Source organism: Lentinus tigrinus (assembly GCF_003813185.1).
Source record: "Lentinus tigrinus ALCF2SS1-7 unplaced genomic scaffold L226scaffold_3, whole genome shotgun sequence".
Classification (NCBI taxonomy): Eukaryota; Fungi; Basidiomycota; class Agaricomycetes; order Polyporales; family Polyporaceae; genus Lentinus; species Lentinus tigrinus.
Window position 1 is genome coordinate 333,905 of NW_027137912.1, and position 24,073 is coordinate 357,977.

A 24,073-nucleotide genomic window follows, 5' to 3' on the forward strand; every position below is an offset into this window, starting at 1 on the left:
GAGAGCTGTTAAACGAGCAGTACGGCGCCAGCTAGTGCCGGCCCTTGGATGGCTCGCCATCATGCGGTAGATCTGGATATAGCTGTAACGTCGAGATCAGCGGATGGACATACTACCATAATCCACGAATTTACGAATCCACGAACCTTTCCAGGATTCATGATATCCAGCGGGTCTATCGCGTTCTTGATTGTCCACATGAGCTCGACGGTGTCCTCTCCCAGCTCCGCTATAAGATACTCCTTCTTCCCGACTCCAACTCCGTGCTCCCCGGTGCCTGTAGAGCAATCAGTCAGGGATCGCCATGCACACGCGCGTGAACGGGAGTTTACATGTTCCGTCAAGGTCAATGGCACGATGCACGAGCCTGTGTACGGCGTCGCTGACCGCCTGAAGCTCGCTATCCTTCTTGAATAGGATAAACGCGTGGAAGTTTCCTGTTCAATGAGGAGTCAACGATCTCAAAACATAACATGAAAGGTAAGCAAATGATGCTCACCATCGCCCACATGCCCCACGATCGTGGACGCCAGCTTCGACTGAGCCAGGTCCTTCTTAGTCTCGTAGACCAGCTGTGGCAAGCGCGACACAGGTACGCTGCGACTTTGTCAGCGACTCGATCGACGCACGCAAGAGGTGACACACGCTCACCAGACGTCCGTCGTCCAGCACCGAGCGTCCTCTTGGCTTTCAATCGTACTCATGAGCGCATACTTGCGGCTTTCCCACAGCTCCTCCGCCTCGTCATCCGTCTTCGCGAACTTGAAGTTCGAGGATCCGTGGTTGGACACGATCTGCTGGACCGTCCGCGCGGTCGACTCGATCGCAGCCGGGTCGCCCTGGATCTTGAAGAACAGGGTGTCGCGGATGGGCAACGTCTCCGAGACAAGCCCAGCCTCGTCGATGGCCGCCATCACTAGCACCATCCGTCAGTATGTAGTGGCAACGGATGCCGGACCTATGAAGACTCACTCCGGTCATCCAGCAACTCGACGCATTCTGAATGTCATGGAGCTTAGTGGCCTTTCAGGGCAAAATGAGTGTGACACATACGGATATGCGGCCCTGCAGGCGTGTTCAAAATCTCCTGTACCGCGCTCACTGCATGCTCGACGTCCGGGAACTGAGCCATAGCGACCTTGGTCGGGATCACTGGTGCGAGCCGCAAAGTCGCTGTGTTACGTTGTCAGGACTTGAACCATGTCCTTTTTGGGTGTCCTCTTACCTTCGGTGATGATGCCAAGTGTACCTTCCGCGCCGATGAAGAGTTTGGTCATATCTATGCCCGCGGACGACTTGCGTGCTCGCCGACGAGTTTTGATGACCTTGCCGTTCGGGAGGACTACTGTCTGATTGAGATCGACTCAGTGCCTGTGCCCATCTGCTCACGAGTCGTCACGTACAACGTTGAGGAACCATTCTCCTCGTGCGGTGCCATATCTCACTGCGTTCGCTGTAGACGTGCCAGCATGTCAGCAACGAGGTCGTGATAGATACCAACCGCGCAAACGTACTCCCAGAGCACCCGGTTCCAATCATACCTCCAATAGTCTGCGAACACTTCAGATATCTTCCTAAGCGCGCGGGATAGGTTAACGACTCACTGCACCAGGTCCTGGGTCCAGCTACGAAAGATAACTTGAGCTGTTGAACGTTCAACCATAGTTCCGTTACTCACCGGGAAGAAAAGTGGGATGCCCTTCTCTTGAAGCGTGGAGTTGATGTCTTCTCAACGGACACCAGCCTGGCATATGAGGTCGCTATCATCCTCTACAGTGCAATAGTGAGCACTTCGAGACTTCTTGCAGAGTAGCGGTCAGACTTGCGCACCGTGTATCTCCAGAATCTTGTTCATTGCGCTCATGTCCAGGCAGATACTTCCTGAAGGGTACTGCGACACTCTCAGCGACACGTCCGAGCATTCGCGCGTGTACTACTGGTATTGCACCAGAACGTACCCCAGAGAAGTGGCCTTCCAGACTCGTCGCCCCGCTATACGGCACGATGGGGACCCTGTATTTCCGCGCGATGTTCACAATGGCGACCACCTCCTCTGTGCTCGCCGGACGCACTACGACCGAGTGGGGGGACGCGGGATGATAAGACTTGTCAGAGGACCCGTACATTTCCAAGACGTGGGGGTCCACGACGACCGCGCCCTCGTGGGGAAGTGCCTTCTTGAGCTCTTCTATGGCTTTCTTAACCTCCACCTTGGTCGCATACTTGGAATGCGCAGGCGACAGGGGCACGTCCTCGTGCGTGGTGACCTTCGAACCTTTGGGTCTCGGGCCATCAAAGGCAGCTTCTCCATCCAGGTGTATGGGGCGAGACAGGTGGTAGTAGACGGCAGAAGTAGCAACCAACAGCCCAGCACCCAAAGCAGCACGCTGAGCGCGTTCCGAGAGCCGTTCGCCAGGAGACAGGTGGGTGTGAGCGGAAGTGGTCGCGCGGCGACGAGGAACAGCTTGCAGCCACAGACGCGAAGACGCTCGCCGAGAAACCTGACGCGTCGCAGCAGCCGTACCGTTGACCACAGAGCCCGCGTACATCATCGAAGCCGAGAGAGGGTGTACGGATAAGAAAGTAGGTTGGGCACGAAGATAGTTCAACGCTATGTACTGCAGTTGCCAGTCATGCCCCTCGGCTTATGACGTCCACATGATGGCCGTGCACCCAAATTATTACGGAACAACTATTCTTCCTCCTTCTCCAAATGTCTCATATTGTTCGTTGCATCGATGAGGATACGAAAATGAATCCTCGTATAGAAGTGGCGAAGTAGATTCTTCGAAGCACTCCCTCTGCCTCGGAGTCCATGGCCCAAAAGACACAAAGTGAGCACTATGTCGTGCGGACGACCTTCGCCCACTAAGTAGTGACGACGACTGGTCAATGAGGGGAAATGCCAGCAAGGGCATGATTAATAATGAGGTAATATACGACAGCAACTACTTGGCCTTCTCGTACTGCTGCGTCTTGAACGACAGCAGTTGCTTCGAGAGCGTCTGCCAACGCTCATCTACAACAGGCATCTTGGACAACGCGGTGGGTGATAGGTACCCGCGATTCCGCCATGACGTGTACCAGACTGGTCGACAGTCAATAAGTGCGTAAGGCAAAGAGACGAAGAGACGTACGGATATCCGTCTTCCGCGTCGGCGCGGCTTCTGTGCGGTCTGTCCTCCCCTTCACGCAGTCGCGGAGGGCCAGTTCGTTATAGTACTTGCAGAAGACCGTGCCACCCTTCTTCTCAACCGCACGAATGGCACTCTGCGAAGCACGCGAGGGTGTGATGTGGATAGCGGTCTTCAGGTGTTCTGCGCCCTATCGGGATGTTCAGGAAGGGGTCGAGAATAGATCAAGCAGAACTCACGTCTCCGAGCAGCTTGATGCCGTCATGCACCTGGTGGATGCACCCACTCAGAAGCAACTCTCGCGCAGTGATGGGCTTCTCCGGGGAGGACGTGATACGGCCCTGCTCAATCCAATACTGTAGGCGGTCCAAGTTTACCGGCGCATATGTCTTCGTATTTCTGTATCAACAGTAAGGTAGAGAAGCCATGCAATATGCATAGGACGCACTGGTTGACGAAACCCCTCTTCGGGAAGAGTTTGACGATCGGTGTCTGACCTCCCTCGAAACCAGCCTTTGGCTTGCCGTTCCCTGCACGAGCCTTCTGACCCTTGTGACCTCTTCCGGATGTCTTTCCGAGACCTGAGCTCCGACCGCGACCCAAACGTTTTTGCTAAGGGGGATACTTTAGACAGCGCAGGGGGTTGGCAGAGACCAGTCATACCGTTGACGTCGAGCCAGGAGCAGGCGAAAGGTTGAAGAGGTTGACGCGACCTGGGGTCGCCTTGAAGCGAGCAGCTACGCCAGACATCCTGGTACAGTCGGAGCCTCCGGAACGCGTAGAAGTGCCAGAGTGACCGCTGAGGTGGACGAGGCCAGAGGTGGTCGGACGAGTGAAGAAGCCCCTGCCTGTTTTGGACCGAAACGCCTCGCCTTCAGACGCCCGTGTCGCGGTGGGCCCGTAAGCCGTTCCGACGTTCCCTCAACCTACTGTCGGAAGTTACTAGTACCGGTGTTGACTTTCACCACAGCACCCCAGTAATATAATCTGTAGAACGCATCCTGATTCAATCCTAATTTGTTCGTGTCGACGCGGCTGAGGTGACAAGATTAATATTAGCTCCTTGGCGGAGCGTAGACTCGGACTACGATAGATCTATAACTTGCCCGGATGACACGTGCTGAAGATAATAAGCACACTGAGATGCCGTGATCGGGTCCATCCAAGGGCGGAAGGGTGAGCAGGGATCTCTCTGCTTCGTGATGTCCCAGTCCTTCCGCGCCCAGCACTGGAACTCCAAGACACGCCTGTACCGCTCCACCTGCCCGTCCGACACGCTACGGTACAGCGACGGTGACAAGCCTTGACACCAGATGTCGTAGCTATCCAGCAAAGGCATTGGTCCTTCCACCTGGGTATCGCCAGACGGGTGGACTACATGGTATCCTGGTCCAGACTGAGGGTCTGAGAACGACATCAGGATCCGGATGATGGGGGATGCCGGGCCAGGCACGCCGACTACTCCTCCTACGAACGAGAGCATACGGTCTTCCATCCGCCCGAGCATCTCTTCGTGATACGTTTGCGAAGTCGTCGGGAAGTCGGGGATGGAATCCGTCACTCTGACGGCAATGGCTGAAAGAGAGTACGGCAAGAGTTCTGTCGTCTTGTACAGGAAGGGGATGAAGATGGTTGCGCCTTCGAATGCAACATTCTCGAAAGAGTCTGGGTAGGTGACGACGATTCCAGCGCCACGAGACATTGCGCGAAGCATGTAGTCGTGTGAGAGGATGCTCATCGGGTCGGTTACCGTGACGAAGTGCGTAAGATATATGTATGATTCCGAGAATTCAGCCGCGAACGTTGAACGTGGAGATCCTGTCAACCCTAGTTCGGACGGCCCGGAGCGGAGGGCATCTTCAGGATGAGCGAGGAAACTCTTGAGGAGATTCACGACCGATACGACTGGAGGGACGAAGCGGTTGTCGGAACATTGAGAAGGCCATCTTGTGCGATCTGCGTAGAACATGGAGTCCAGTATGAGATTCTCCGCAACAAGTGTCGCTGAATGGGGCCGAGCGCTGAGCATAGAGCGGAGGGTACGAAGAAGTGCCAAAGAAGGATCCAGGCCGTCTTTGTGGATGAGATTGGACGCAGCTATGGAGAGGATAGGTTCTGAAGGTGCGCCGACTTTCAGGACTCTGGGGTCCAAGTTCATGTCGAGACATACACCGCCGTGCCGCTCGAGGAAGGTGGCTTCATATTCGCGTAGGTTGCGCGTGTAAGGAGGTATGATTGCAAATGCGATGCGATGACTGATGCATTGCTCGATCGTGGCCAGACAAGCACCGCCAGCGGGCGGGACCGCCAAATCTTCAGGAGCCACTCCCAACAGTAATGTCTTCGCTTCTCGGAGGATCGCGTCGAAGTCGTGACCTGACTCATGCAAGGCGTTCCATCTACAATCGTGGAAGAACGTCAGCCTGGTGGACTAAGTGTGGCGAGCGACAAGTACGTACAGAGGTCGACCAAGCATGCAGTTGTGCTCCCAAGATGCGACCTGCCAAACGGTTCGGCTTGCAACCGAGCTTGCGGGATTTTCTGGAGCCATCAGGTCGAACTTGAGCTCACAGAAAGGTTTGCATCGCGTGCGAAGAGCACCGGGCGGGAAAGAATAGTGTGCCGGGATAGTTGAGGAAGAGAACACAATCCCGAGAATGCGAAGTCCTGAAAAAACCGCTTGGAGTTGTAGGACCCGACACAACAATATGTCCTCGTTGCCCAGCCTAGTTTGCTCTGATCGACAGAACTCCTCTGCGTGGTCAAAAGTTATGTGGAGAGGGGGCAATGTTGAGGAGGAGATGGGGTTCCATGCCCGTCCGTGCTGTATAACTACCGATCCTGATTTGTGATGTGCTATGTCGGCGCATGCGTGAACATGGACAATGAAAGATTGACGCACGACTTAGAGGAGAATGCGCGACACTCAGTATTTCTGAGCTTTCGGCTTCCTCCCGGGATAGCGCCTTGACGTCCGCCTCGTACAGCTAAGCCACAGAGTTTAGGCCCCTCAGGTTGAAGTTACCTGCAGACTGCGGACGCACCTCTTGAGCTCTGCAAATAACCTCTCGGAAGAAGCTTCGACGCAAAGCACCTGATAGGCCCGGCCGTGCTTCGGCCGTCATGAAGATTCGAAACATGCCGGGCAAGTCGTCGGCACCGTAACAGAGGTCGAACTGAGCCTTGCTACAAGCGAGCCACATATCAGAGAATTGTGACGTCAATTCATCGAAGGTACTCACGCATCTCGACTTTGAAGGCCTTCTCGAATGTGTTGCCGAGGGTTAAGGAGGACGGTATGTGCTCGTTCCATCACGGAAGCGAAGAGTGCGAAGTAGCGTAACCGAATGAACTGGCATGGGATCGAGTCTTTCAAAAGCCAATCCCTCAGCTCGTAATCGCATGAGATGACTATGCGTACGATGATGAGCGAAAGCGCGCGATGGCAAAGAAGTGGAAATCACCATCGTTCTTCTCTTGCAAGTTAACTTGCACTGCAACGAACTACTTTGATATTTCATCCAACAGCCGACTCTTTCCCATGCCAGATGACTGAATGACCCACTGCCAGCGTGCTCCACTGGGGCGGTGCTCATTGAGCGCGGCATAGATGACTTCGGAGAACCTTTCGGCTGTCTCCCTGAAAGCCTGAGCACCATGCCATGGGGTAGTGTTCTTCTGTGTCAAGTGGTGTACAAGTGTCGCACGTCCGAGCTTTGGCATTATTGGTCCGTTCCAGGTCTATTGTACATTGGCGGTGAGGGGTGCGGAGTGCACTGGTGCACTGACAGGGTTCGGCAGGGCCGTCTCTGGGTCCAACTGCCGAAACAGTACTGCTTCAGTTTTTTGCTAGATTTATAATGAGCGAATCATACCAGGATCACATCCTGCCATGGCCTCAGTTTCTGGGTCAGTAGACGAGATGTCCGACGAGTATACGTGAGCACACGAGACAGGGGCGTTCGTTATAGCTTTGTTACTATTCTCCTCCAAGGACGGCGGTGTCATTGATAATCCACGCACACCGTGCGTGTTCAAGGGTGGCGGCGTCCCAACACGAGTCAAGACCTCAACGTCGAACGGTATGGAGTAGTTGAAACCTGATGGACTTCCTGGCATCCCCAGGTGCAGCTCCTGTTCATGCGGGAGCCTGGCCTTAGATGATAAAGCTTTATGAGTATCCAAGCATATAGCTGCATACCGCGTCCTGAATGTTGGAGTTTTCGTGAGATGATGCCATGGCTGATCTGCATAAGTATACGTATGGTGAACAGTGAGAGAGGTCAAGAGGAAGTAGGCCAAGACGCCACCGACTTTGGGTCACCAAGCGCTCAAGCGTCGGATTAACCGGACCGTCGGACCGGGCTCAGTCTCAGCCTGCTGGGTCTACACCAAGTCTTAGTCTAACAACCCACCAGTCAGTACGCGCTACTAGCCCGCTCGAAGCCTATTCATTCCCTCGCATAGACCTGCCCGGCTTCCTTCCAAGCACCTCGCAACCCCTCCAGCTCACTCAGTGGCTACAACTAGACATTATTGATTCTTGAGCTTGACCACAAGAACTTCATGACGTCCGTTCTGCGGCAGCTTTACCGGCCTTTCTCCGCGCATACTCGGAGTTTCCACCTAACACCCAGTCATCTCTCCGGCCATAACAAGGTCAGAAAACCTGATTGGCTCGCTTGGGATAAGAAGAATGACTGCGGATGCCCTAGTGGTCGAAAATCAAACAAAAGAAGGGTGCGAATGACATTCAGAAGGGTGCACTGTACAGTAGGGCATACAGGGTGTGTGGGGTTTTGTCTCATTCGCTTAAATGAATACCACTAACGTCGTGCTACAGGAGATAGTGCTGGCTGTCCGAAGTGCGTACCGAGGTTTTCCAGCTCTGAACTGTACCTTAACGTATCCGACCATGCAGACGGCGGAAGCCCAGATCCTGAGCAGAACAATGCCCTTGCAGCCGCTCTCAAGCGTGCTAAAGACTCCGGAGTCCCTAAGGACAACATTGAGAATGCCTTGAAGAAGGTACGTGGCAGCATTCGGTCAGATTCTACCCTTGCGAACACCTCTCGTTCAGGCTGCCGGGGGGAAAGACAAAGGCGACACGCATCTGGTATTCGAGGTCATGGGCCCAGGTTCTGTCGGTCTTATTGTGTGAGTGACCAGTCCTGCAAATTCGTGAAGCATGATCTGAAGCCTTGAAGAGAATGCCTGTCTGACAACCCGAACCGGACTGTGAAGTTCCTGAGCACAATACTCAAAGACAACGGGTATGTTGCTTGATCCCCCTAGCACACACGGTCTGAACATGCTTTTAGTGGACGCATGGCCGATGTCAAGTTCCTCTTCAAGCGAGAAGGACGTGTGAAGGTCGCTCTCGACGCTGGAGATGACATTGACGCTCGCTTGGAAAAGTTAGTCGAAGTTGCCTTGGACGCTGACGCAGAAGACTTTGACACAGAAGATATGGAGGATGGTAGTCGTACTGTTGAGGTTCGTTCTGGACCATCTGGAATTAATCTCCGTGCTAACCGCGCATTCAGTTCAAGTGCCCTCAGGCAACCTTGCACAAGCTCACATCAGCGTTGAGCGCACCAGGGGTATGCCGCGAGCTCCTTGAGAGTGAGCTTGTATACGCTCCTATTGAGCCTCTAGAGGATTTGGATGATGAGACGGGAGAAAACCTCGCCAAGCTCGTGCAGGCCATTGAGGACGCCGACGACACCCTCAAGGTGTGGACCACTGCTGACGCATAGATGCTAGCCTGGGTTCCCCCTCAGCGAGCTTCAATTCCTGCATTCCGCACGGATGGCACTCGTCATAGCGTTCCGAGCTCATCTGAGGTCGTTGGATAGATTACACACATTAGAAAGCATACATACATGGGTCGTTATACTACAATCCCTCTATTGAATCATCGATACAAGCGACAATGTCCGACTCAATCCACTACCTTCTTGTCGGATGTGAAGCTCGACGGAACCCGGGAGAGTCCCCTCTCGGCTGCCCGCACCGCGCTCGTGAGGTCCAGGTGGAAGAACGGTGTCTCGGGCAACATCATAAGTGCCGAGGGCTCGTTGGCGACCGACTGGACAGTAACCTCGGTGGAGGACCGGGCGCTGATAGCCTGTACCTGTACGGTCCCCATAGCGGCTTCAGTGTCGTCGAGCCTACCAGGGACCTCCGCTTGTTCGCAATGTTGTGGGTCCGCGATGTACTGGTCGTGATACCTCGTCACGGGTGCGATCTCCTCGTGGACATGGGTTGTCGCCTTGCCCGTGCCGAAACCAGCAGCAATGAGCGCGCGGCGGATCCAGGGCGAGAGGATCGTCGCGAAGTGGAACTGCGAACGAAACGGGTCGTTTGTCAGTTCGCGAAGCGTCGCTGCGCCGACAAGAAGGACGTACCTCAATAGGGTGGTCCGCCCATCGCTCAACTTCGGTACGCGTGTCGATCAGCGCCTGCACGCCAGTGGTGTCGATGTGGGATCTGCAAGCTTCTGTCAGCACGCCTGTGGCGGTAGGCGAGAAGTGACAGCTTCTTACACTGCGGAGAAGTCGAGCACAACGGCATGCAGGAGTGGTTTGGCCGCGTCGTCTTCGACCTCCGAGTTTTTGCCTGGGTCGTTCCAAGGCCGATCACCCGCCTTTACTCCGGTCATGTCCGTCCCACGCTTCGTGTAGTCTTTGACGTAGTCGACGATTGCGTCGTTGACGAGAGAAGAGTTCGGGTACAAGAAGCTCTCCTCGAAGCGGTAGACCACGATGCCCGGGGAAGGAGGGTAGACCTTCACGTGCGGGTTCATGAGGAACTTATTAGGCTTGATGGGAATGTAGACGTCGCGCGAGCTCGACTCGGTTGTGTTGTGGAGGGTCACACGGCCGAGGAAGTGACCGCGGGGACGCGCGACGCGAATGAGGAGCAGTGCGAGTGACGCAGCAACGGAAGTGTAGATGCCATCCTCGATCGTCGCGAAGACGGTGACGAGCACGGACGCGACCCAGATGACGAACTCAACAGGCGAGACGCGCCAGAAGGAGTACACCTGACGGGGTGATGCCACTAGATCGGCGACAGCATGAATGATCACCGCTGACAGGGCGGCGCTGGGGATCCAAAAGAATGCAGGGGTGAGGCCGTAGAGCGCAACGATAACCACCACGGCGCTGAAGAGCCCTGAGGCCGGTGATCGCACACCCGACTTGGATTGCAGGGCGGAGCGCGAGAAAGAACCCGTCGCGGGGTAAGCCCCAAAGAGCGTCCCAATAGTGTTTGTAACGCCAATAGCGATGAGCTCCTGGTTTGGATCGATCTTGTATCCGTTCACCCTTCCGAAGGCTAGCGCGAGAGGTGTACGTGAGCACCAAGCCGTAGTGACCAATACTAATGCTTACATTTGGAAATGGCAATGTGTTCGAGGAACAGGATGATAGTGGCCACAGGAAGCTCGGGGGCGAGCGTCTTGATTAGCTCTGGATCGAGAGTGGGCCGACCAAGGTGTTTGAAGCCCCTTGGGACGTCCTGCAAGATCTTGATGGGGAATTTCCCGTTGTGTTCCCGGTGCCGACAATACAGCCAAGATGCGATCGTGAGAACGACAATCACGAACGCGTTCCTGAAGACGGACATGAAGAAGAACCAACGCGCTGAAATAGATCACAGCTCACGGTCAGCGGGCGGTCATCTCAGTCATACAATGACAAACCTCGCGACGGGTAGCGCTTCGAGAGACGGTCGCATATCCAGCGGATAGCGTACAACGACACCAGCCCGGTGATACCGAAAGCAGCATCCAACTTCGTCCGAGGAAGGCCCTTCAATGTATTGATGAAGACCTTGTAAGTTGCCGCCCGAGTGCTGTGAGAAACCAGTCAGCGTGTATTCGAAACGCGGAGTCCCCACAGCGACTCACTCAAAGCCACTGATACCCATGAGGCCGGGCAACTGTCCCGAGACGATGTTGAGCGCAGAACCCGTCATGAAACCACTGACAGCCGGCGCGGGGATGAACTCGACAAGCCAACCAAGGTGCAACAAACCAATGCCCAATACGATGAAGCCGCATATGAAAGCAACAGTGGTCGCAATCTGCGGACCAGCCCACATATCGGGATGTGACTCGTTGACGTGTTTGATGATTTGGGCGACCGTGAGAGACATGACAGCGACGGGACCGATGGACACATCCTTGGAGGTAGCGAAGAACTGGGAAATTCCGGACAGTAAGCGTCAGCCCACAGAAAAGAAGAGAAGGTGAGAGAAGTGTGGGGAAAGGTGACGTTACGCACGCAGTAGACCAAGACGCCGACGAATGATGAGTACAAACCGTACTCAGGGGGTAGGGTGGCAATCTATATGCCTGTCAGCCATGTACCGCGCGCCGATAGCGGGCAATTTGCAAACCTGAGCGTACGACATGCTCTGAGGTACTAGCACGATGCCGACGGTCAATCCTGCGATAAGGTCCCCGCTCGCCCAACCGAGGTCTGCAAGGGCGGTCAACAGAAGCCGGCGATGGCAATGATGGGCCCAACGCACTGTAACGTGATATCCAGCCGAAGATGGGGAACAGGCTGGTCACATAGCTGATGGTCTATGCATGGAGGACAAAGGTCAGCAACGCTCAGATCACGAATACAGCGACGGCAGCGACGTACCCGCTGGACAGGATCGTGTGTGATCCTCTTAGCCCAGTCCTGAGGGGTGATGACGGTGGCATCCTCGTCGGGCGCTCCCACAATGCGCTTGCAGGTCTTCTTGACTGCTGCGAGCATGACTGCGCTGAGGAGGGGACAGGGGATAACAGCTTCGCAGCAGGTGAGCAAAGGACGCTTTTATCTCTCCGGAGATGAAGGATCCGCGTAATGCATGGCTTACGAGAGGAGTCCAGATCAGCGCAGGGTGGCCCATGCGTCGCACTGGATCTGTACATGTCAAACGGCGCGAAAACATGGAGAGAAGCGGGACAGGACAGCATGGCATTCGGCTGGTTGGAAACGAGTGAGATCGCGCCGAATGCGCATGGTCGGAGTACCCTGTAGGGGAGTGTGAGAACAGGCCTGAGATGGTCGGATATCTGACAAAGGGGATTCATAGCCTCCGTAACGCACCTCGTAGCTCCGAATTGTCACTGATGGTCGAGCCAAGACCGCACCGAGGCGTACCAGCGAATGGCTAGCCATCCATTGCTCTCGACATCCATATAAGGCAAGCACTGTTGTTCCAACAGTGCCACCATGGAGACGCCCAACGAGTAGACTCACCAACACGCCAACTGGACACAACTCTCACCGCTCCGAGCACACGTATCAGTCCCGGAATGCCCAGATGCTTCGTGACACGACGTTCCCCACGACCTGTGCCACATACATACCGCTCATTTCTGGCACGTCGCATCTGTCAGGCACCCTCCCGATAATTGCGAGCTTCTAGTGCTCCTCTGTGCTCCGAATCGCACGCGCGCACATGTCGTCGAGGGTGCTGTCTGCAAGATGCAGCGGTAAACTTTTACCCTGAAGGACGGGGGTGATGAGCGGAGCCGGAGCTTGACACTTCGGAGGCGACGACAGATAAATGTCTCGAGCTACGGCGGCGAGCGTGTGGTCAGGGCCGAAAGCTAATCAGGTATGTCAGTGATGCGCACGACGTGTTTCGAATCGGAGGCTTACTTATCTCGTCGGTATGTCGGGATTCCTCCTGGGCCATTGGCGCGTTGACGAGCGGACATTTTTGGCGCTCTGCCGAGAAGGACGGATGGACTCCGCGCTGACGTCAAGCGTCGAAACAATTCCGAATAACTGCATACATAAGATACAACAAGATTTACCACCTGGACCATTCTGGACCACAAGTACATCGTACACTGTTCTCAGAACGATCAAAGCTCCGTCCGCAGCGCCCTGGGGTGACATCGGCCGGCGGCGACACCTCCCATGCCACACGATAATATCAGCACCTGAGCGCCGTGACGGGGACCTTGCCATGCCACTCGGGGCTCAGGGATATCCAAGCGTATCCGTGCACTCCGCCAAGTGTAACGATCCCCGCTTCCACGGCTGCGGCCGAATACGCCTTGAAGCTGCCCTTGCCCGATCCTTGGTAGATGTCCTTGGCAACGTGCACCAACCGCAGCGCAACTGACGACCGCAGGGGCTGTTCGCATCCGCCCAATCGCAACTCCTCTAGCACCTGCATGAGGGGGTGGAAATGGGCCGGTACCCAGCCTAGAGCACTCTCAGTAGGAGGTGGGATGGCAGCCGTTCCGTCCAGTGGTACACTCGAACCTGGGTCGAACACGGACGGTACGATGATATGTTCGGCGGGAGGCGACTCTTCGGAACTAGTTGATGGATCCGATGAAGCCTGCTTCAATCGGTTCAAAACAGGGAGCTGGGTCGTGCCATGAGACTTCGTCTCAGGTACCGCCTGAATCGTCTCTCCTTGAGACGTCAACGCGGACAAGATGGGAGGCAAGTCGTCCGAAAGCTTGGACAACGGCCCCCCAGTTGCAGGGTGCAGGACAGGATCAATCCCCGGGGACGGAAATGTGGCGGGTTGAGGTACGGCCAGCTCCGTCACTGCGTGAGTGTGTGCGGTGACCGAGTTCTGATTCTGTTCATAACTCTTTGCAATGACCTCGGACTTCATTGGACTGTGGGTGGGAGCCATCGATGCAGAAAATTGCGACTGTTTTCCGGAATATGTCATTGAGATGAATTAGTACACGCAGTATAACCTGCCACATCGTAACTTACGGAATTCTGGTTTGATGGTTTGACACTTGACAGTAGGGTAGCAGATGGCGATGGACCTCGGATAATGGACGTCTCTGAGGAAGGCTGCAGGAACGTTCGCGAACAATGCGCAAGAACGAATGTGCGTCCGTGTAAGTACAAGACTAAGGGACAACGTTGGCCCTCTAGCTCTTCACGTACCCGGTTCATCAGCGACTGCGCCCCTTGTCTGTCCTTGTATTCCTGCATGACTTCAAGGATATCCAGGATCGGTGTACAACCAACAGTCATGTCATCCCCCATCGGAAAGAGGCCGTTCGTCGTCTCATAGCCAGCTCCACAACGGCATGCTGCATTCGCAGGTAACGACTCATCGGCGGCGATAGTGGAGGTATTTCTCGAATGACGCCCTTGAAAGAAAGAACCTATTCCAACCCGGTTACTCACGTCCAAGGGGGTAACCGGTGTCAATGGAGTATTGGCTTTGAAAGATGGCCGACGGGCAGACCTGGGCGCGGACTGGGGCAGCGGCCCCCCGAACGACAACGATGGCCGTTTGGGAGAGCGCTGCTGCAGGTTCTCATCCGATGCGGCATGAGTGGTCTCGAGCGTTCTCGGACGTATGGTCGTTCTGCGCATGATGTCGATCTCCCAGTCCAGAACTGTTGTAGCTTGGGATTTGAGGCTCGCGTGGGCGGTGTTGGGGGCGACCAGGACGACGCGATACCTGCGCAGCCGCAGCACGGATACGGCGTACACGAAGTCGCGGTCTCCGGAAATGAGGACGATGGTAGCGGGAGCAGGGTTGTCGATAGCATATGTTAGCATATCCACTAGTGGACGAGCACCTTGAGAACATCGAAGAGAACGGGCTTGATTTACATGACGCACCGATCATCATTTTGTCCGCAACGTCCTTCCGTCCATTATGAGGGCAGTCTGTGAGAGAGACCCCACAGGATTGCAACTCCGAGCGAAGCCCAATAGATTTCGACGATGATTGCTCTGAAAGCTCGAGGTAGGCTTTGAATAGCTTGACGCTGCCATAGGCGAGGGCGATTTCACGTATGTTATTGACCACGTCGTATCCAGGAACGCTGCACGGCGGTGAACAATTCTCTAGACAGCTGCATGTCAGATGGCCCACATAGCCGTCCAGTCGGTACACACGCACCATAGTCCCAAAAGATGGCCACATCGTCCAAGGAGTCCTGCATACCCGTCGGGTCCGCCTCTGGGGTATTCGTAAAGGAGAAGTTGGCGTATAGCGTATAGGGTACGTCCGTAAGAGGGGTCAAGAGGGGGGCCTGTACTGCATTGCTGTCGCATGGGCGATGCGCCATGTTCTGACAGCGCTACCGGTGGTTCTCAGGACCAGCTGGTTACCATTCGGGGTCTGGTAGATCCGGCATGAAGACTGCCCGTGCTAAAGTACAGTCTCGCAGGCATTGCAAGACATCCCATATGTTACGAGACATTGGCGAGATGATGAAGGTGAGCGGATGCGGAGTACAGGAAGCAGTGTCACTGACTGCGGCAGTACTCTGATAAGATTGGGATGAAACCAGCCGGCTGGATAAGATTAGATGCTGCCACGTCCCGATCACTGCTTCAAGCAGCAGCTGGAACTCCCTGGCTTGAACTTCACCTGACTTCACCCTCACTACTGCGGGTCCGTCCGCCTCCACGTCTTCATACTCTGCCTCCTGGGCTCTGGAGACTCGACTGTACAGAATTTCAACAAGATGCGGCTGCTATGGCTGCTGCTACCAGTTATCCCCGCTGTCTTCGCGGAGAATAACACGGACCCCTTGTTTTGGGGAACGTACCGGCCAAACCTATACTTTGGCCTACGACCGAAGGTTCCACAATCTCTAATGACCGGTCTCATGTGGTTTGGAACACAGGACTACCAGTCCATTACACGTACGTACTGACCGGCAATGTCTATGTCAGCTAACGCGGGGTTGACGCGTCTGTGGCTTGTACAGGCACGCGACATGCTTGCGACCAGGGTGACGGCCTGACAGGATATACTTGGACCGAGTACGACCCACGAGAAGGTGGTGTCCAGGTCATTAACGATGCGCCAAACAACGTCAAGATCACAACCGAGTTCCTCAAGGTGCCTGGCGGTGTGTACGGAGGTAGCTGGGCAGCCAGAGTGAAGGGCGAACCTTTGAGTCCCGGTGCGTGTACGTGACATACGGTCAGCCCTATTGGTCTGATGCTGCCGTCGACAGCTCGACCATCACGCATTTCGCCCATATTCTACATCGGACTGGAGGGCCTTGGTGGGATAGAAATGGAAACAGAGGAGAAGGAGAATGTTCGTAGCAGTGATTGGATGAAGTACAATATAACTAACCCCTGTTGTAGGGCATTGAGGGACCGGTTGTCTTCACAGGGTCAACGCCAGACCTGGACGACTTCACTATACGGGTTGTGGAAGGCAGGTATCACTCGCGAAGCTGTGCACTCCCCCATTGAAGACGTCTCCATTGCAGGTCCGAGCAATACGCTCATCACTGAGGGTCCACATGCGAATGCATTCCGCCACAGGACTGGCAAGGCTCATCTGCTGGGTTTGCGCGTTCCGCCAGGGCAAGTCTGGCAAGCCAAAGGTACGTTTGGCCATTTCCAACCAGCACAACCTCTCTGAGTCCCCCATCTAGACTTCATTCATAAGCCGCTCATCAAGCATGCGCAGGACAACATCAACCCATACGCGTCGGATCCTGCCAGGAACTACCCAGACCCGGCCTTTGTGTATCAACTTCCAGACGAGTTCGACTACAGCAGCAACCTCTTCGCCATTCAGAAACACTACGATGGTCCCTTCCAGTTCGATGTCTTCTTCGAGAGTGGCCAACATAAGCTTGACCGTAAGACGCCCATTCTCATCGTCGTGTCGGACTGAGTCTGACAGTCCGCAGATACTGTGCTGGACAACGGCATCCCCTCTCTGTCTGCCACTTATAACAAGCGTTTCGACTCCGTCTTCCCGATCCCTTCAAATTACGAGACCTCGGACGTCGACTCACTGCGGCAGTTCTCTAAAGCCATCACGTCGAATCTGATTGGCGGCATTGGCTACTTCTATGGCACCTCCATCATAGACCGCGGTTTCGCATACGAATGGGACCAGGAAGATGATGCTGCTTCCGAGGAGTCGTCCGGTGAGAAGAAAGGCCCCAGCTTGATGTCCCCCAAAGCACTCCTCACGGCAACGCCGAGCAGGAGTTTCTTCCCTCGTGGCTTCTATTGGTGAGTTTCATGATGTGTCTCATCGACGCCATGTGCTGACGAGCTGTCGCAGGGACGAAGGCTTCCACCTGCTGCATATCGGCCAGTACGACAATGATCTCAGGTCGGCAATCCCATGCATGTTTTCCTGTGGCGCGTTGTTGACAATCATTTCTACGCAGTCTCGAAATCCTCAAGGACTGGATCGACCTTATTGACGATGACGGTTGGGTTGCTCGCGAGCAGATCCTCGGCGAGGAAGCCCGCAGCAGGGTTCCGCCAGAGTTCCAAACGCAAGTGCCCACCTACGCCAACCCCCCTACCTTGACAATGGCCGTTACCGCGTTCATCAACCGCCTGCGCGAACAGAAGGGCCCCAGCGAGCAAGACCTCGGATTTGAGTACGCCCTCGGCCCGCAGGTTCCGCTCACCCCAGATGGCCCAGACCCAGGCAGACGACTTCTCGACGAGTCCGAGCTCGCGCTCGAGTACCTCCGCGAAATTTACAAGCCGCTGAAGCGCCACTACGAGTGGTTCCGCCGCACCCAGCGTGGACAGATCAAGCAGTACGGGCGCAAGGCGCGCTCGCGGACGGAGGCGTACCGTTGGCGTGGCCGCTCGCAGCAGCATGTGCTGACCAGTGGCATGGACGACTACCCGCGCGGCCCTCCGCATGCAGGCGAGCTCCATCTGGACCTCATCTCCTGGATGGCGTTCTTCTCACAGACGATGCGGGACATTGCGGAGTTCGTCGGTGAGGTCGACGACGCGATCGCATTCGAGGAGATCGCCAAGGCAACCATTGGCAATATCGACGGTACGCAGATACACGAACTGCATCCGTCTTGTGCGTCTGTCTGAGCTAACGAATTGCGCAGACTTGCACTGGAGCGAGGAAAACCAGATGTACTGCGACGTCGGTGTGAATGACGACGGTGTGTTGCTATCTAGTCGCTGCGCCGACGACGTCACTGACAACGCATCTGTTTATCTGCAGACGAATCCTACCACGTATGCCACAAGGGCTACCTCTCGCTCTTCCCATTCCTGCTGCAACTCCTCCCACCCGACTCGCCGCACCTCGGCGCGATCCTCGACCTCCTCCGCGACCCCGAGCACCTCTGGTCGCCCTACGGCCTCCGCAGCCTGTCCGCGTCGCACCCCGAGTTCGGGCAGGGCGAGAACTATTGGAAAGGTCCGATTTGGATCCAAATGAACTACCTCGCGCTCTCTGCGCTCTACAAGGTTCGTTGTTCATATCGCTGTGTTCCGTGTCCCGTTGATACGATATTGACTTGGCCGGCCGACAGACGTATGGCGCAGAAGTAGGACCACACCAGCAGCGCGCCCAGGCAATCTACACTGAACTCCGCAAGAACGTTATCGAGAACGTGCACAAGGTACGTCCGTCGTATCTCGCTGCTCCGTGCGCTTGGCCATGCCCCAGCCAAGCACGACGAGACAGATGTTCCGTTCGGCAGTTGATGGAGACGGGCCGCTGACTTCGTGTGCAGGAATACGTTAGGACAGGATACGTGTGGGAGCAGTACGACGCTCTCACTGGCGCTGGAAGGCGGAGGTGCGTGTCCATTATTGGATTTGACCGACGCTTCTCTTGGAAGCTCGGTCGGAGGGAACTAATGCTGACAATTTGCGTGACTCTGCTTGGCTCAATGTTCTCGTCTACTCAGTCATCCGTTCACGGGCTGGACGTCGCTCGTCACGCTCAGTGAGTTGTTTTTCCGTCAGCAATTTACGCCCTCTGGTTGCTGATGTCCGTCTGCCTCAGTTATCTCGGAGACATATTGATGAGCGTGCTCGCAAACTCATTACTTATGGGCGAGGGTGGATTGGAGGGTCTCAGTGGGACACGGACATGGACACTGATGTACTGTACTTGACAAAATTGGGCGGGCGGTCTTCGCCTCTTGCTCGTTCATCTTCTGTTGCTGCCCGCGGGGAAATGAGACGCATGCATATACAAGTGTATGCTCCGTATGCGGTGAAGGGAGCTAGGTGGTATACAGGTGAGGGAGTCACAAGAGGAGAGCCGTAACGCAATAAGCGGAACATGAATCGTGAACAAGTATTGGTCAATGGGGCAAACGGCTCAGCCGAAAGGAAAGGTGCAGAGTGGGCGATGTATATCAGCGAGTGTGTCAAGAAAATCGAGAGCTGTGGCAGATGCAAGAGGACGAAACGAAGGAGCATCGGGGAGGCTATGAAGACTGGTACGAAAGCAGTTGGTGCAAGGAATCCGAAGCATTGACATGATGGTCGTGCGGTGAGAACGGAACAGACGGAGTTTGCAGACCTCGGGAGCATTGGATGGGACCTGGGTGGGAGGTAAGTGTCCGGCCGTCATATATATGTTGTGTTTGTATATACTCATGAGTAAGATGCAGAGGGGATGGGTGATGTCAATGCAAAGAAGTGGCGACGTGATGTGCTATAACGCTGGTAAGCGCAGCCGGGCAAGGCGGGGGTACTGGTGAGGGAACATCAGACGTAAGACGTCAATAGGGAGCAAATCATCCAATGCAAGTGCCTGAGGTGGAGACATAATTCCGTGTACATTGGTAACGCTCATTCCGCGAGGTCTAGTCCGTTCAATATCTCGTCCGGGTCGATGTGTAGGGAGTCGAAGTGGAGGGAGTCCAGTCTCATCTCGAGTTCGGCATCCTCGTTGACGAGGCTTAGGTCCACCGCGCTTACCGACGGTCTTGCTGTGAGATCAGAGAACGATGAGGATCGGGTGGCATTCGAAGACCGAGAAGAGGATGCGGAGAGGATACCGACGGCATCCATGGATTTTGGACGGGAACGGGAGGGGGAGAAGAGGTCGTCAGCCGGATCGGATGGGGGTGCCTATGAGACGTACTCAGTTAGTACACTGTACCGGCGAGTGCCAACGGATACGTACGACATCGGATGGCGTAGAACTTGACCCGCCAATCTTGAAGAGGTTCTGCAGCTCAAGGACAGAGAGACGACGCCGGAAGGACTTGCGTTTTGACAGGGTAGGCTTCGCAGCCTCCTCGGGATCTAAAGACGGAGGGGTCAACGTTGGCGACTTGGTCGGTGTAGCACCGATGTCGTCAAGGGACGGTGCGGCTTGCAGGCGGCGAGTATGGGAGGATATTGTGTCGGTGGGCGACATTGGGCGGCTCGGTAGTACAGATGAAGAGGAGTCGGAGGAGACGAGCGTAGGAGACGTTGGGGACATGAGCTCTTCCGCAGGTGATGCTGGCCGACTGGACGCGTTGTCGCGATTGCTGAACGTCGTAAACAGTGCGCCCAAGGTGACGGACCTTCGTCTTGACATGGAAGGTGACGTCGGTCTCGGTGAGGCCAAGAGCTCTTCCTGGTAGAATTGGCGACTTGGGAGAGTGGCTGCAGGTTGCAGCTCACTCTGTTCCCGTTCCCGTTCCCGCGCCAGCTCTCGCTCTCGCTCCTGAGGCACGCTCACGGAAGCTCTCCGCTGGTTGCTCTTCCCGACGTTGAGCTTGATCGAGCGGAGCGCCTGGGTAGCGCGCGCACGAAATGTGGTCGATTTCTTCATCTTGCGCCCCTCTCCGACGTCGGCGACGCCCTCGTTCCGGCGCACCTTGACGACCTCGACGATCTCCTCGCCGTACTTCCGGACGCCTCCACGGCTCCGGATGTCTGTCTGACCGTCCTCCACCTCCAGGTCCATGTTGGTAAGCTTCATGAGGCTTGCCCGTCGGGGCATGACGATCGTCTCCTGCGACTCGTTTGTAAAGGAACGGTGGAAGGATGGCGCACGGTTGTCTGTCTGTTGGCAGAAACTGAGCGCGACATCGAGGGCCTCCAGGTCCGGGCTGGTGCAGAGGCTACTTGTGGCTGCTTGAGAGGCATCAAAGTACATAAACGGAGGGTTGAAGTCTTGCTCCTCCTCGGGCGGGATGACGAAGACGTTGGGCACCTGCTGCATGGCTTTGAAATCCTGAGATGGCGGGGGGACGAGATGGAGGTCGGGGGAGCGGAAAGCGAGTGTGGGTGCCATGGAAGGCGGTGGTGCAAAGGAATGCAAGGAAGCGGGTTGCGCCGCTGGTCGTCGCGGATGGGGCTCGCTGGGAGCTCGAGCACAGGTGAGGCAGGCGCACAGCGAGGTTCGAACTCGGACGCGTCGGCGCGGGAGACGCGGTCAGCCCGTGATCGAGTCTTGTGCTGACTCAGCACCGCATCAGGCAACTTCTCCCTTCCAGGCGTCGCACGATGCAGGGAACGGGTCGAGAAAAGCATGGCACAGTCTATAGCGCAGTCGTAAGGTACGTATGTAATGGTCGTCACTAGCCTACACAAGGTATTAGTCTACAGGTTTTTCACTCGCAGCAGAGATGTCCTTTCTATCTACGTCCGCGCGTGAAGGCGGCTCTGTCACTCCAGCTTGCGGAAGTCCGTCATCGTGCAGTGCGTACACGGACTTGCCGCGCACCCAAGATCCGTATTTCTATGCTGGTGGTTAGTCGGACGCTCGGCTCGCCGCGGGGGATGACGTACATAGAAGAAATATGGCACCGGCATGCAAGCCGCCGCCAGGAAGCCGAAGACACTGCAGGCCCAGGCATCGCCCAGCCTGGCATACATCGGCGGACTGATGATTGGGAAGATCGCCGCCACAATGGACCGCGTAACAACTGTGGAGGCGATCGCACTTGCACAGTAGATACCATACGCATCCATAAGGTATTGCGTCAGGCCCTGCATAATGATGGCACACGCGAATCCGAACGGTATGCCAGCCAGGATGGGCACTATCCAATGAACAGGGGGATCGCTCGTCCTGTATATATTTGTGAGTACATACACTCTCTCCTGGGGTGCATAGCAATCACATACCAAGCGAACCAGAAGAGACTTATAGGGAGGCAAACACCCCCAATCATCGGCAAATACAGTCGTCTGGAGCATATGCACGAGATATGTGAGGATGCATCAAGATACTGTGACATATTCGTTACGCACGCTTCTGGGATTGTCCTTCCGTCATTGCGATCCATGGCGCGCCAGTACCACTTTGTCGCGATAGGAGCTAGAGACAGACCAATCAAGTTGCCGACTCCGATCCCGAGGAACGCAAGGCCTCCTTCTCCTGGCGAGAAGCCTCTGTGGTCCTGGAACACAATGGGGAACGCTGCGAAGAAGGCGTAGAGCGTGGCATATGCGATGGCAATGTAAATCGACAGCAACAGAACGATGGGCTCGGTAACCAGGAAGTCTGTGGTGGGTAGTCAGCCCCGCGAAGACCAGTCACAGGGGGAAAGAGTACTTACAGAACGGACGTGCCATATCCCGCCTGAGGATGCTCGTCAGGGACTGTGAGCGGTTCAAGTCATGCCTGGAGATGTAGATCACGTCTCCTCCGCTGTCCTTCGTCAGCTTCCGCGCTCGCCGCCGCAGGAGTACGGGTCCAAACTATGAGCAAGAGCGTTCACCAACCTGGCAGTGGCACTATGTCAAACTGCCTGCTTACAGTCTCTGGAGTGATGAAGATGCAGGCGAGCGCGTTCATTGCCGACACGATGAACATGATCCAGAACGAAAACCGCCATCCGAGACGCGTCTCCGAGATCCAGCCGCCGACAATAGGTCCAAGAACTGTGCGTCCTGGTCAGTGGACTACACGCGTACAAGCGGACGACCTGCTCACCTGGGCCCATCCATGGCGCGGTCCCGTACAGAGACGAGGCGAAGCCCCGTTCTCTAGGGATCCACATGTCGCTCAACGCTCCTCCGGCATTCGTCAGCGCTAGACACAATCATCAGCAAAGCTCTCAACACAAAACGAGGGGTCTACTAACGTGCTGAACCAAACGTGCCAGCAAACAGCCGGGTAACGAGTATGGTTGCTGCGTTGTGACCGAGGGCGCCACCCATGTGGAACAACGTGAAGATGGATCCAGTGATCACGAACACTATCCTCTGCAATTCCCTTGTTCGTGAGCACTACTTTCCGTTTGACATTCTCTCCAAACACTTACCCGTCCATAGAGCTCTCCCAGTGGTGCGAACAAGAGAGGTCCAAGCCCGAACCCAAGGACGTATAGAGACACGCCGAGGATCGCGAGCACCCGTGACATATGCAGCTCTTCGCTCATACTGGACAGGCCCCCTGAATATGCACTACTGCAGAACGACACCGTAAATGTCGACGTCGCCAGCTATGGTAGGTGAGCAAACAGGCGCATCGCAAACCACAAAGCACGAAATTCAGAGTCAGCGAGCGTTCCCTTGACACCAGTGAGAGCCTGAATTCGAACAACCTCACCTGCGCAGTGATGGCCCATTTCCGCGTCCTGGACCAGTTGTATGGATTGTCCGCGTCGCCAATGTCCCAGTCGATGACATATGGGTCCTCGTGGGTCCCCTTGCCCGGGTACTTTTTCTGCCAAGGCTCGTCAACCTCGCTCCGGCTACCTTCCATGGCCTTGGGCTTAGTCCCCGATTCCGGGACCCTAGATCCGAACGGTACGGAGACGCGCCCAACGTGAAAGTGCGAGTGCGGGGCCTCTTCGTCTGTCGCGTGAAGCGTCGTTGTCTGCGACATCGGAACTGAGGTGGCCATCAAAGAAACCGCAAGGAGAACGAGAACCTAGGGCAGTGGGATGTGAGGCTCAGAGTCCTATTGAGGCCGCCGTCCGCAACACGGGAACTTATTGCGACCCGGAGTCCCGCTTGACTCTGGCTCCCGGGGAGCATGAAGAATATCGGCCGACGGCTGCAAGCCGCTGTATATATAGGTGAGAGAACAGTGTGAATCACGCCGGTGCAGATGATAGAGACCTCTGGATCGGCAGCAGCTTCGGCACGCTCCCAAAGGCGTGCCGGTCATGCCGGATCGAGCGCCTCAGACGTAATGAAGCCGGTTGGCCCTGGTTTTGCATTGTAGTTACCTTCTTGCTAGTCCTTCCGTATGTTATCCTGGGGATTGCG

At 55.7% G+C, this 24,073-nt stretch overlaps 10 protein-coding genes across 10 annotated transcripts; 2 read left to right on the forward strand and 8 right to left on the reverse strand.

Moving 5' to 3' along the window:
• Positions 1-31: 31 nt before the first annotated feature.
• On the reverse strand, positions 32-2,549 carry L226DRAFT_542650 (D-lactate dehydrogenase cytochrome oxidoreductase; the record flags this gene model as incomplete). Its single annotated transcript, XM_067682140.1, has 15 exons — positions 32-82; positions 147-277; positions 333-437; positions 500-597; positions 652-916; positions 973-999; positions 1,054-1,173; positions 1,226-1,349; positions 1,404-1,453; positions 1,515-1,551; positions 1,605-1,625; positions 1,679-1,702; positions 1,739-1,770; positions 1,831-1,891; positions 1,959-2,549. The coding sequence occupies 15 exons, from the start codon at positions 2,547-2,549 to the stop codon at positions 32-34; spliced, it is 1,737 nt and encodes a 578-aa protein (XP_067540378.1).
• A 151-nt stretch (positions 2,550-2,700) lies between these two features.
• Positions 2,701-3,955, reverse strand: L226DRAFT_478316 (mitochondrial 54S ribosomal protein uL15m). The gene is made up of 5 exons (XM_067676788.1): positions 3,798-3,955; positions 3,583-3,746; positions 3,374-3,533; positions 3,138-3,324; positions 2,701-3,088 (listed from the first exon to the last, which is right to left on the reverse strand). The coding sequence occupies exons 1-5, from the start codon at positions 3,882-3,884 to the stop codon at positions 2,949-2,951; spliced, it is 738 nt and encodes a 245-aa protein (XP_067540379.1). The 5' UTR covers positions 3,885-3,955; the 3' UTR covers positions 2,701-2,948.
• A 105-nt stretch (positions 3,956-4,060) lies between these two features.
• L226DRAFT_566378 (uncharacterized protein) lies at positions 4,061-5,685 on the reverse strand (the record flags this gene model as incomplete). Its single annotated transcript, XM_067683908.1, has 3 exons — positions 4,061-4,169; positions 4,274-5,533; positions 5,594-5,685. The coding sequence occupies 3 exons, from the start codon at positions 5,683-5,685 to the stop codon at positions 4,061-4,063; spliced, it is 1,461 nt and encodes a 486-aa protein (XP_067540380.1).
• Positions 5,686-6,613: 928 nt separating this feature from the next.
• Positions 6,614-7,406, reverse strand: L226DRAFT_181993 (uncharacterized protein). Its single transcript, XM_067672710.1, has 3 exons — positions 7,336-7,406; positions 7,010-7,268; positions 6,614-6,953 (listed from the first exon to the last, which is right to left on the reverse strand). The coding sequence occupies exons 1-3, from the start codon at positions 7,372-7,374 to the stop codon at positions 6,727-6,729; spliced, it is 525 nt and encodes a 174-aa protein (XP_067540381.1). The 5' UTR covers positions 7,375-7,406; the 3' UTR covers positions 6,614-6,726.
• Positions 7,407-7,700: 294 nt separating this feature from the next.
• On the forward strand, positions 7,701-8,893 carry L226DRAFT_566379 (YebC-like protein; the record flags this gene model as incomplete). Its single annotated transcript, XM_067683909.1, has 8 exons — positions 7,701-7,793; positions 7,850-7,921; positions 7,978-7,999; positions 8,056-8,162; positions 8,215-8,291; positions 8,342-8,407; positions 8,456-8,630; positions 8,681-8,893. The coding sequence occupies 8 exons, from the start codon at positions 7,701-7,703 to the stop codon at positions 8,891-8,893; spliced, it is 825 nt and encodes a 274-aa protein (XP_067540382.1).
• A 50-nt stretch (positions 8,894-8,943) lies between these two features.
• L226DRAFT_530004 (sulfate permease) lies at positions 8,944-12,034 on the reverse strand. The gene is made up of 10 exons (XM_067679739.1): positions 11,795-12,034; positions 11,676-11,730; positions 11,541-11,623; positions 11,426-11,488; positions 11,050-11,342; positions 10,843-10,994; positions 10,532-10,783; positions 9,683-10,475; positions 9,545-9,626; positions 8,944-9,480 (listed from the first exon to the last, which is right to left on the reverse strand). Exons 1-10 carry the CDS (start codon positions 11,909-11,911, stop codon positions 9,079-9,081), a joined length of 2,292 nt encoding a protein of 763 aa, XP_067540383.1. The 5' UTR covers positions 11,912-12,034; the 3' UTR covers positions 8,944-9,078.
• Positions 12,035-12,871: 837 nt separating this feature from the next.
• L226DRAFT_181999 (DUF537-domain-containing protein) lies at positions 12,872-15,371 on the reverse strand. The gene is made up of 5 exons (XM_067672711.1): positions 15,045-15,371; positions 14,762-14,989; positions 14,072-14,703; positions 13,892-13,975; positions 12,872-13,823 (listed from the first exon to the last, which is right to left on the reverse strand). The coding sequence occupies exons 1-5, from the start codon at positions 15,211-15,213 to the stop codon at positions 13,086-13,088; spliced, it is 1,851 nt and encodes a 616-aa protein (XP_067540384.1). The 5' UTR covers positions 15,214-15,371; the 3' UTR covers positions 12,872-13,085.
• A 130-nt stretch (positions 15,372-15,501) lies between these two features.
• Positions 15,502-19,132, forward strand: L226DRAFT_530006 (glycoside hydrolase). Its single transcript, XM_067679740.1, has 15 exons — positions 15,502-15,796; positions 15,862-16,059; positions 16,114-16,199; positions 16,250-16,322; positions 16,378-16,494; positions 16,546-16,755; positions 16,807-17,137; positions 17,190-17,240; positions 17,299-17,933; positions 17,995-18,051; positions 18,114-18,361; positions 18,427-18,516; positions 18,631-18,695; positions 18,808-18,845; positions 18,906-19,132. Exons 1-15 carry the CDS (start codon positions 15,616-15,618, stop codon positions 18,923-18,925), a joined length of 2,400 nt encoding a protein of 799 aa, XP_067540385.1. The 5' UTR covers positions 15,502-15,615; the 3' UTR covers positions 18,926-19,132.
• Positions 19,133-19,702: 570 nt separating this feature from the next.
• L226DRAFT_566383 (uncharacterized protein) lies at positions 19,703-21,143 on the reverse strand (the record flags this gene model as incomplete). The annotated part of the gene is made up of 2 exons (XM_067683910.1): positions 19,703-19,984; positions 20,040-21,143. The coding sequence occupies 2 exons, from the start codon at positions 21,141-21,143 to the stop codon at positions 19,703-19,705; spliced, it is 1,386 nt and encodes a 461-aa protein (XP_067540386.1).
• Positions 21,144-21,365: 222 nt separating this feature from the next.
• Positions 21,366-23,891, reverse strand: L226DRAFT_500048 (MFS general substrate transporter). Its single transcript, XM_067677745.1, has 10 exons — positions 23,409-23,891; positions 23,122-23,301; positions 22,942-23,062; positions 22,791-22,889; positions 22,614-22,738; positions 22,414-22,555; positions 22,106-22,358; positions 21,980-22,042; positions 21,641-21,923; positions 21,366-21,590 (listed from the first exon to the last, which is right to left on the reverse strand). The coding sequence occupies exons 1-10, from the start codon at positions 23,703-23,705 to the stop codon at positions 21,447-21,449; spliced, it is 1,707 nt and encodes a 568-aa protein (XP_067540387.1). The 5' UTR covers positions 23,706-23,891; the 3' UTR covers positions 21,366-21,446.
• Positions 23,892-24,073: the final 182 nt, after the last annotated feature.

Excerpts from the sequence above, each read along its gene's own strand:
- L226DRAFT_500048 (XM_067677745.1), bottom strand. The coding sequence starts at position 23,705 with ATGGCCACCTCAGTTCCGATGTCGCAGACAACGACGCTTCACGCGACA. Across the intron at positions 23,063-23,121 it reads TGGGAGAGCTCTATGGACGG|AGGATAGTGTTCGTGATCAC; the intron begins GTAAGTGTTTGG and ends AGGGAATTGCAG. Across the intron at positions 22,043-22,105 it reads GGAAGGACAATCCCAGAAGC|ACGACTGTATTTGCCGATGA; the intron begins GTGCGTAACGAA and ends CATATGCTCCAG.
- L226DRAFT_181999 (XM_067672711.1), bottom strand. The coding sequence starts at position 15,213 with ATGGCGCATCGCCCATGCGACAGCAATGCAGTACAGGCCCCCCTCTTG. Across the intron at positions 13,976-14,071 it reads CGCAGTCGCTGATGAACCGG|CCTTCCTCAGAGACGTCCAT; the intron begins GTACGTGAAGAG and ends ACGTTCCTGCAG. Across the intron at positions 13,824-13,891 it reads AACCATCAAACCAGAATTCC|TCGCAATTTTCTGCATCGAT; the intron begins GTAAGTTACGAT and ends TCCGGAAAACAG.
- L226DRAFT_530006 (XM_067679740.1), top strand. The coding sequence starts at position 15,616 with ATGCGGCTGCTATGGCTGCTGCTACCAGTTATCCCCGCTGTCTTCGCG. Across the intron at positions 16,756-16,806 it reads TGGCCAACATAAGCTTGACC|ATACTGTGCTGGACAACGGC; the intron begins GTAAGACGCCCA and ends GACAGTCCGCAG. Across the intron at positions 17,241-17,298 it reads CAGTACGACAATGATCTCAG|TCTCGAAATCCTCAAGGACT; the intron begins GTCGGCAATCCC and ends ATTTCTACGCAG.
- L226DRAFT_530004 (XM_067679739.1), bottom strand. The coding sequence starts at position 11,911 with ATGCTCGCAGCAGTCAAGAAGACCTGCAAGCGCATTGTGGGAGCGCCC. Across the intron at positions 11,624-11,675 it reads CGGCTGGATATCACGTTACA|ACCTCGGTTGGGCGAGCGGG; the intron begins GTGCGTTGGGCC and ends CCGCCCTTGCAG. Across the intron at positions 10,784-10,842 it reads GAAGCGCTACCCGTCGCGAG|CGCGTTGGTTCTTCTTCATG; the intron begins GTTTGTCATTGT and ends GATCTATTTCAG.
- L226DRAFT_478316 (XM_067676788.1), bottom strand. The coding sequence starts at position 3,884 with ATGTCTGGCGTAGCTGCTCGCTTCAAGGCGACCCCAGGTCGCGTCAAC. Across the intron at positions 3,534-3,582 it reads AAGAGGGGTTTCGTCAACCA|AAATACGAAGACATATGCGC; the intron begins GTGCGTCCTATG and ends CTGTTGATACAG. Across the intron at positions 3,325-3,373 it reads GCATCAAGCTGCTCGGAGAC|GGCGCAGAACACCTGAAGAC; the intron begins GTGAGTTCTGCT and ends ACATCCCGATAG.
- L226DRAFT_181993 (XM_067672710.1), bottom strand. The coding sequence starts at position 7,374 with ATGGCATCATCTCACGAAAACTCCAACATTCAGGACGCG. Across the intron at positions 7,269-7,335 it reads ACTCCAACATTCAGGACGCG|GAGCTGCACCTGGGGATGCC; the intron begins GTATGCAGCTAT and ends CCGCATGAACAG. Across the intron at positions 6,954-7,009 it reads CATGGCAGGATGTGATCCTG|TTGGACCCAGAGACGGCCCT; the intron begins GTATGATTCGCT and ends CTGTTTCGGCAG.